This window comes from Camellia sinensis, chromosome 10, assembly GCF_055761805.1.
Source record: "Camellia sinensis isolate YWXY chromosome 10, ASM5576180v1, whole genome shotgun sequence".
Taxonomy (NCBI): Eukaryota; Viridiplantae; Streptophyta; class Magnoliopsida; order Ericales; family Theaceae; genus Camellia; species Camellia sinensis.
Genome location: NC_138970.1, coordinates 183661501 through 183671616, shown reverse-complemented (window position 1 = coordinate 183671616; position 10116 = coordinate 183661501). Strand labels below are relative to the sequence as shown.

The window sequence follows — 10116 nt, the reverse complement described above, 5'->3', positions numbered from 1 at the left end:
TAGTAGCTAAAAAAAAAAAAAGACAGAAAAAAACACTTTTGGTGACTAAACTATTAATAGTCAAAATAGAAAATATTGGACCTTAGACGCTTTTAATGTTAATAGCTAAGCAAGTTAAGCTTTGGTGACAAAAATATTAGTCGCTAAAAATTGCTTTTGGCAACTAAAATATTAGAAGTCAAACAGAAAATGTTAGACCTTAGGAGACTGAAGTTTTAGTAGCTAAAAAGTTTAGGTTTTGGCAACCAAAAATATTAGTGGCTGAAAATGTCATGTTAAATTTAGTTGAAACACTTTTGGCGACTAAATTATTAGTAGCTAATTGTGTGTTTTTAGCGACTAAATTTTTTTTAGTTGCCAATTACTTTCCCCAACCATCTTTCAACGACAAAGGTGGCGACCAAAAATATTAGTCGACAAAAGGTTTTGGCGACCAAAATTGGACCTATAACGACTAAAAAGTTAGTCGCCAAATTTGTCTTTTGTTGTAGTGAAAATAATATAAATAAAAAATTGAGGGCAAAAAATGTTATTTTAACCTTCCAATCCGGAGGAATTATCCTACCTTTTTTATACCCTCCCGGGACACAATAATCTCATAAGTAAGGGATTGATAGTCCGGTTGGACTATTAGTCCAACTTATATTTTTTGAACTAAATGTCAAACTCTCACATGCAATGGACATGGAATCCTATTCCACACTTTAATCACTCCAAACAAATACCCCCTATATGTACATATGTTTATTTAAATAATACTTTTATAGAACAATATAGTTAAGATTATCAAAATAAATAATTAGAATCACTCTTTAATTTTAAATTATTATTTTTTTCTCCATTTATTTATTTGTTTATTTATTTTTTGCGAGAGATAAATAACCAAACTTTATTGAAAAGTATTAAGATGATGCAAGGAATAAAAAAAAAAAAAAGGAACCTAAAGGCTCAAAATACCAAATGCAAAACAAAACTCAAAAACTAAACTAATCAAGCCATCTACAAAATATACAAAATTAACAATGCTTTAATCTTTGTTTCTAATATTAAAGTAAGTATTCACTTTACTATGTTATTTTTTAGTACAAAAATATCATATATATATATATATATTTAAAATACACATTTATAGTTCAGCAGTATGAAATATGAAAAGATATATAATTTGATACAAAAGATGTATACTATACATTATAAATATGAAAAGTTTGAATATATAAATCAATGAAAATCATGTTATGAAAAAAGAACATATGGTTGTAATAGGTAAGACATTCGCATATATGACAAAAGACGTTGGTCAGATCCCCGGCGAGATCTATGATCCTGTTTTAGATTATTGCTTATGTTTTGTTTTTAAGATGATGTTGATTCGTGTTCTTTTATGAACTAGAAAAAACAAGAATCGAAGATTCATCATGAGAGAAATAAAAATTTCAAAATTTCAAATCACTAAGTTGAGATAAATTGAAACACAATATGCATTGACATACGACATTGTACTCATCACAAAATTCACATCTTAAAAGTAACAGTTCTAACATTTGTATTTTGTAGCAAAACTAAAGTCTATATTTCCCATATAAAAAAGATTCATTTACAAGTGTAAATTTTTCTTGGATAAGAAAGACACCATTCAAGAAAAGCTTCATAAATTCCGTTATTTTATAGAATGTCCCTTCAAAGTGGAAATGAAATTCATCACAAGTCTTCATTTTTTCATTCTTCGATTTTCATCTCCAATACTCTCCCAAAGGGATCAGCTGTAGAGTACCCACATCAGTGCACCTTTTCAAATCTTTTGCTAGATGCCTCCAAAATATTCATTTTGCAAGGAGGAACCTTTTGTGTTGATAAAAGTTCAAATGATTGCTTGGTGTATCAAATTGAATCGTGCAATACGTATCGCGAATCCTACAATTTTGATGTGATTCCAGTTTACATCAATTGACGCCCTAGAGATAGGGATCGATTGCTTGTTGTACCAAACTGAATTGTGTGATATGTGTCGTAAATTGTATGATTTACCAATAACAATGCTTCACACATAGTTGTTGAATCTTTGACACTTTGATTTCTAGAAAACCTTGTATGAATCTCTTCCCATTCGTACCTACATGATTCTATCTTTATAATCTTTTGGGGGATCCCCCTATTGTGCTCTTGCCAAAATTGTTCGATAAGCGCTACTACAACCACCCAGTGAACAACTGGATCTCATGTTCCATTGTAGTGGACAAAACAACAGCTGCATAACACACTGAATCTTTTATGGAAGTAGAGTTGGGGAACAAATGGTCAAGAGACTCGACCTTGTTTCTGCAAAAAAACACAAGTGGGTTAGATTGGATAACATTTTTGGGATTGTATATCATATCCCATGTTTGGATTGGTCCGGGATTATGGGGAGGGATTGACAAATCCAATTAATTTTGTAATTTAGCCAATTTGTTTGAAAGTCTCCTTTGTTATTCTGTATCTTACTCCCCTCTTAGGATTCAATAGTCCACTACGTGGGGATACCACGTCCTAGTGGATTATTAGTCCGGACACCAATTTTTTTAGCCAAATGTTGGATTATGTATTTTGTTGGATTATTAACATAAAACAGCCTTGAGGAATATGGAACCCGAATTATTCCAACCTCACGGCCAGTGGGTGTAGTAAAGGGTACTGGGCAATCATAACCCTGAGTTCATTCAGTTTTTTAGTGTTAGATACAGGCCACAGCCTCTCTTATGTTGAGAAGTAATGCTCTGTACTTCAGATACTTGCCCTAAACCTGCTTCATAAATCACTCTTCGCATTTATCAATTAATGAGCCCATTATAAGTGCCAGTTTTGAAACCAGAATAGCTTCAGCTTAGTGCAATCTATAAACATGGGGGGTAGTCTGTCATACCATAGCAACAACAGGAAGAATGGCATCATGATCAGCCCGGAAATTATTTTTTTTAAAGGTATTATGTTTTTTTCTTTGTATTAGATATCATCAAAATTACAGGTGAGTGGTGGGATATTTTAGAAGTAAAAATTTAGCTTATGCGTAGTAAAATTATTTGAATTATTCATGGTTAACCAACACACTCCAGGTTCCTAAGAATATGCTTATGCCCTTTATCGGTAGTTTATTGCTCCAAGCAATCAAATTTTAAGGGATCAATAGAGGCCTTCTTTCCTTATATTCTTTTGGAGTCACATACAGTAGACACAGCACTTCCCATTTTATTTGTTTAAACATCTAGTGTGTGAACTATTTGATTTGCAACTGTACTTTGAATCCCTGTGAACCCAAATCCTTCAGCACTAGTTATCTCTCCCACATTTATGGAATATAATCTAGTCTCTACAGCCATAACACCAGCGTCTTTCAAGGGAAAGTGGAGCCTAACTTTTGGCTCCACCTCAAAGGGGGCGGTGCTGGCATGGTCCTAGTCTCTCTAGGTGGCACTAATGTCAATCTCTCTTGCAAGCTAGAGTTTGAATGCAGCTCCAACTATGAAGCTTTGATCAGTGGCCTTATGGTTGGCTCACAATATGGGAGTCACACTCCTATGCATTAAAGGCAACTCAAAGCTCGTCGTGGAGCAGACTAGCAATGATTAAGCAATCGAAGAGTCCACCTTGGCCTTCTATACGACAATAGTCCGAAGGCTTATGGACAGATCTCGCTTGCCATGAAAAGACACAGCTAGCTGGGTCACTATAACTGGCACCTTAAAATTTCACCAAGTACCCTTGTAAAAACTAAAGAAATATTTGTAATTGTTTGGCCCATTCTCTTTCTCTCGTGTTTAATTTCCCTCTCTTATTTTCCTTCTTGTCTTTATTCCTCTGTGACTTTTCTTATTCTTTCACAAATTCACACTGATCTGATTCATGAACCCAAACATCCACCCCTTAACATCCAAAAAGGGAGAGGGTTGTCGTTTGTACGACAATTATTAAAAGGAGGGGTGCCTTTATTTTATGTATTTAAAAAGCGAAGTAAATACAAAAACAAGAAAACCAATAAAAATCACTTCTCCAGTTTCATTCGACCACCTAAAAGAGAAACAGAGAGGATACATACAGTAACACTACTACAGCCTTGAAAGCTGTTTAACCGTTAGAAAAGGAAAAGAAAAAAGAGAAAAAGAGGGAAGGATTCAAGTCATTGAAGAAACCAACATTTTTAACAGAGCAGAGTGAAACACACCCATCTCCTAAATAAAACAAATCAACATTTGGTCGGAGAGCTTCTTGAATTTGGGACTCTGGCTGGTCGTCTCAATGCCCACCTCACTCTTTTGCTCCAACTGATTTCAGTGACTCAACTTCTTTGGATCTGCAACAACGTTAGATTACCTAGCAGTTGATGTAAGGAAAACTGTTGTGTTGTGTGACTGACTATAAAATAAAAAATATATATCTTATTTTATTTTTTATTAGTACAAAGTTCAAATAGATAAGAGTACACTGACCGAGTGTAGATGTTGGGCCTGGTAGGATTAGTCTGAGTGGGGTCGTGGTCCTGAATATGAGCGACCTTCCTGAGGAAAGACTTGTTGAGGAACTTGTTGGAGTCGACCATGACGTAATCGGGATCTTCCACCTCCTGGATGGACTCCCTCCTCTTCTTGCTGATTTGAACTGCTGGCGAGTGGAACAGCTGCTGCTTGGCTGTGTGAACCCCTATTGCAAGTGCCACCGCTACCAACCCAAACACCACCGCTATTGGTACGAAGTCACCCTTTAAAGCTGCCATCCTGACAAAATCATCAACTTGATTTATGCATCAATCTTCATTTTACGACACTGACACAGACACGTGTCCATTGCACAACTTCATATCATTAAATGGGTATATAGATAATATATGAATATTAACCATTTTGGTTTATTTAATTCAGTAACACCATGTCCTTTGCACCACTTCAGATCATTTCAACCAAATTCCTCAATGATGATGCATTTTTTATATGATATATTATTTACAGCATGATTGTTAAAAAATAGGATTTTGAAGTGAATTAAACATTTATTATTTCATGAATCATGATAACGTGTGTGTGTGTGTGTGTGTGTGAGAGAGAGAGAGAGAGAGAGAGAGAGAGAGAGATGTGTATATAATTAAATAAAACCTGGACTTAGGAGGAGGGTGGTGAGAGTGGACAGAATCGGCAGTTGGATTGAAGTGTTTCATCTTGGGAATGGTTGAAGATGCAAATGATCGAGCTCCTCCAGTTCCATTCGCCACCAGGATTGATCTCCAGTAATGGCGCTGTTGTAGATATGTGGCAGCAGCAATTATTATTATTAAAATGAAATTTAAACTTAAAACGTATTAATCAAATGATAGAATTTGTTATGTGGTGATGATGATGCTGGCAACAGATGAGAATGAAATATTGAAGAAGATTGAAAGTAAATACATAATGTAATGGTTTGTATGAGAATCAGATTCACAGATACATGCTGCATATGTAAGTAGTAGGCTCTCACCGCTGCTGCATTGAAGCTCATTTTCTGTTTTTTTCCTTTGAGAAAGAAAGAACAAGAAAGAAATGGATATAAAAAAAAAAGTAAGGTTGGTTTTGGGGCAGAGTGGTTGAGATTTAGATTGAAGTTTATATATAGAGACTAGTAGTGGAGAGATGGTCAGAGGATGAGAGAGATTTATGGGCTTACACACAAAACTGATGAATTGCACACACCACCACCCCACCCTTGTTTACCTATACCTACAACCAGCCAATCTCCCCCTCCCAATATTCCTTACTCTTTCCCTTTCTTTTGGTTTTCCCGATTCTTTTGGATTTTATTATTATTATTTTGTTTTAGTGTTGCTTGATTTGAAGATAAAAAGAGTATCTAATTCCGTTTGGGCTTGGGGCCGTAAATGCCTCACGGTTATGTTACCAGTTTTGAATCATTCTTCTCTTCTTTCTTCTTCTTCTTCTTCTTAATTTTCTTCTTACGCTGTGTTTGGTTGGGGGATTTGGGAAGGGAAATGGAAAGGGAAATGGAAATGAAAGGAAAAGGAGAAAGAATTAATAGAATTCCAAATCCCAACTATGTTTGGTTGTGTTGGTTATAAAATAGAATTGATGTCCTAAAAGGTCTCCTATTTCTTTATTTATTTCTCACCCCCTTTCTTTTCCCATATATTTTTTATTATAACCAAACATAAATAGGATTACATTTCTCATTCCTTTTCCAAATCCCACCCCAAAAACCCCAACCAAACACAGCATTAATAGTAGGAAGGAAGGAAGTAAGGAAGGAAGAGATTAATAAAAAAATTATATTTTATTTGAGGGATCAAGATTTTCACCCTTCCATTTTGGTGGATTGTACACCCTGCTCACCATGGGTTTCCTTCATTATGATATTTAATTTTAGGTCTATAAATCTATAATATTCATTTTTAAAAATATCATAATAAATAATCATAACAACATAATTTTATCGTTTTAATTTTTTTTAAATAGATAATTTATTTTTAAAATTATACTTCAAATTTTAAAATTAATAAAATAATGTGATTACTATTATTAGATTACCAGTGTATGCCCGTGCCTGAAGACACGGTAAAAATATTGCTAGGATTAAAATGTAATTGACTATAAAACTGTTGGGTTAAAATGTAATTGACTATAAGTAGATGGTTTGTTTGGTTTTGAATTTTCAATGAATTTTAGATTTTGAAAAGAGTTTGTCAAACTTGAAATTTTGTTTGGTTATATATTTTAAAAATATTTTTTACAAATTTAAAATTCAAAATTTATTTGGTTTTAGTGTTTTCAAAAACAATTTTTAAATTTTATTGTCCAATTGAATTTAACAATAAATTTTGCTATAAAAATTTATTTTTAACAATAAACAAGTTTCAATATATAATATCATTGTGATTGATGTAGTATTTGAACTCAAATTCTCAATGCAAAAATAGTTGCATTTTTGTTTGTCAAATAGAAATTTAAGTGGCAAAAAATGGTAGTGTCCATGATTTGTAATGGTAGAGGTAATGTGATAGAAATTGCTGGAATTTATCAAGAAAACATGAAAATAGTAATGATACAATTACTTTTGTATACTCGTACAAATGCAAACAAAGACCATGTCATCAAATTCTTACTACTTTTTTTTTTTTTTTTTAACCCACCTGCGATTTGCAACAGAAAATAAACACTTTATTACCCTGACCAACAACAATACCCAATTAAATTTCTATATTTTTCTTTGGTGTTTGAGGGAGGTGCTGTAGATCAGAGCCGGTGGGGTGGGGAGTGATTTGTTGGCTAAATGTTATACTTTCCTACCTCTTCATTTTGATTTACCCCTTTTGCTAGACACATTTTCAATTTGGATCACGAAACTCATCACTTTTGCAATATGTGTATTCATTGGAGTGGATGAAATAGTTGCATATAGTTCTCTAGTTGTGTGTAAACTTAGTGCTTTACCCATTTCTCAAAAAATCATATTTTTTTTAAGAGAGTGATTTTTGGTTGAAATAAAGAAGAGAGATCTTATGGCTATAATTTTGCATTAATTTTAATCTGATGGATGAAATCTACCAATTTCTATGGTTTGATGCGTAGAAAATTAAATAAATGAAAAATAAATAAATTGTATGCTATTGTAGTCTTAAACATAGATTTTCAAAATTAAACATAGATTTTCAAGCACAACAAAAGTATAAGATTTTAAACAAACCCCAAAGTGTAAGTCCCGCAACACAGAAACATTAAAAAAAATCAAACGAAATACACTAGCTAGTGCTCTGCAATAGAAAAAAAAATAAACAACAACACCAGCCAGTACTTTGCAATACAAAGAAAATGCCTAATAACAAATTAAGCATACCAGTCAATGCTCTACAATACAAAGAAAATGATAAATAAATAAAGCACACCAACCAATGTTGTATAATAAAAAAAAATAACAAATAACAAATTAAGCACATCAATCAGTGTTCCATAATAGAAAAAAAAAATGACAAATAAATAAAGCACACAAGTCGTGCTTTGCAATACACAAAAATTACAAAAATTATGTAATGAACAATTATTTAAATATAGATTAATATATGGAAGCAACACCCTTCTTGAAAAAAATATATGGAAGCCAAATTTCAAATTTAACCAAATAAAGATATGATTTACCATGCTTGTTTCCACTTTTCAAAAAATACTTTTCAGAAAATTCTACTTTTTTATTTTTCGTATTTTTTTGTTTTTACTGAATTTTTTTAATATTTTAAGCAATTTTTTTACTTTTTAAACACACTTAACATAAATACACCTAAAAAGTAAAAAAATTGTAAAAAAAATCATTTAAAAATTCACTAAATACCAAAAATACAAAAAAAAAAATACAAGAATTCAATACATTTTTTGTATTTTTATGTATTTATTAATTTTTTTTAAAAAATTTTCACAAATTTTTTACTTTTTAGATACATCTAAATAAGGTGCATCTAAAAAAGTAAAAAAAATGTTTAAAATTTAAAAAATATTCACTAAAAACAAAAAAAAAACACGAAAATAAAAAAAGTCAATTTTCAAAAAACTTAATCCAAAAAACTCAAACCAAACACACTGATTAGTTTTCTTTAACCTAATTGAAGAGCATAGAAAGAGGAGCAACAAAACATATAAAGAAAACTGAAATAAGTAAGTAATAAATTTCAAATTTTTTATTTCCTAATGGATTTATCATGAATGTAGGCTTCCCACCTCATTTTGACATAACTGGGGTGATGCCTTCAAGAGTCCCCACCTCATTTTCTAAGATATTTTCAAAATCAGCCTTGTTTAAGGAATAGTTGAAATCAGTTGAATAAAAAATCAATCTAATAAAACATCAAATAACAATATAGGAAATAAAATAAAACTAACCCGAACTACTTTGAAGACTAACCTTATTGTTGACAGCAGAATATCATGGATGACACAACAAACCCAAGCTACTTTCACAACTAGCTATATTGGAATGTCAAAGGTCCTGAAAAGGGAAATGAATTCAGAAACAAACCATGAAAATAGTGCATTAAAATACACTGGTCTTTCTTAATAAAGAAACATAAAATTCATAACCATGATCAAATAGAGAGGGATGGGAACTAAAGTCAAGTATATAAAAATTAAGAGGCAACAATACTATAACCTCCTCCTCCTTCAACCCGTTAATAAATTATTCATTTTCAATGAAATTCTAACATCCTGCACAATAGACACTAAATTTACACAAAAATCCATGTCAAGCATATGTGATTTCCCCCAAAATATGCAAAGATATTAAATAACATCGTTGCACTAAAATTTAGTGAATTTTCAAAGGCACTTTACGATTTACACTGAATATGTGACGCCCCGAATCTACACTATTGATTGCAGTCAAGGGAGAGTCACTAATGAGTTCTATGGTCAATAACCAAGTAAGATCCCAGATCGCCAGAGGAGTCAAATTAGCCTCCCTTCTAAGTCCGGCTTTCTTAGGCAGCGCACTACCCTTTTGACAGATCTTAAAGGGTATTGACACAAGGTCTCATAAGCAACGATAAGGTGTATACATATAAATATTAAAATATAAGTACATAACAACCACGAATATCCTTAATTTCAAAAGCTTGTTCCATTACATTACATCCCAAAAAGAAAATTTAAATCTTTATATGAGTCTTACAAAATATCAAAGGAACTTTTAACTTTCCTAAGATAGCCAAAAGTCTTCGAAGGTTTCAGGTTCGTCGTCTCCAGCTATAAGCTCCTTTTCGGCACCTGGCATGATACGCCGTGAGCTTTGAATGTTCAGTAAACACACACACACTCTATCCATTTTTCCCAGTCCAATACACAATCACAAATATAACATCAAGTAGTAAAGCATGATACTCAACTAAATAAACAAAGGGTTACAAGTTAGATGTTAGTAAACTAAAAATCCCTTAAAAAGATTTCATCCTCTCAACCACAAGAATCGGATGCGGATTATTCAGTATGCCCCCTCTTTTGCTACTTTGTTGCAGAATTAACCTCGGATGCCTACCAACGGTTATATACCGCGTAGCGCCAACCGCAGGGTCTCAAAAGAGACGGTAAAACAGGGCCTTACCCAAATCCCTCCTCA

At 32.6% G+C, this 10116-nt stretch overlaps 1 protein-coding gene across 1 annotated transcript; it reads right to left on the bottom strand.

The window, feature by feature from the left end:
- Nucleotides 1-4005: 4005 nt before the first annotated feature.
- LOC114257906 (uncharacterized) lies at nucleotides 4006-5694 on the bottom strand. The gene is made up of 4 exons (XM_028197728.2): nucleotides 5485-5694; nucleotides 5124-5263; nucleotides 4464-4748; nucleotides 4006-4327 (listed from the first exon to the last, which is right to left on the bottom strand). Exons 1-4 carry the CDS (start codon nucleotides 5503-5505, stop codon nucleotides 4282-4284), a joined length of 492 nt encoding a protein of 163 aa, XP_028053529.1. The 5' UTR covers nucleotides 5506-5694; the 3' UTR covers nucleotides 4006-4281.
- Between the last annotated feature and the right edge of the window lie 4422 nt (nucleotides 5695-10116).

Excerpts from the sequence above, each read along its gene's own strand:
- LOC114257906 (XM_028197728.2), bottom strand. The coding sequence starts at position 5,505 with ATGAGCTTCAATGCAGCAGCG. Across the intron at positions 5,264-5,484 it reads TGAGCTTCAATGCAGCAGCG|CGCCATTACTGGAGATCAAT; the intron begins GTGAGAGCCTAC and ends TATCTACAACAG. Across the intron at positions 4,749-5,123 it reads CACCCTCCTCCTAAGTCCAG|GATGGCAGCTTTAAAGGGTG; the intron begins GTTTTATTTAAT and ends TGATTTTGTCAG.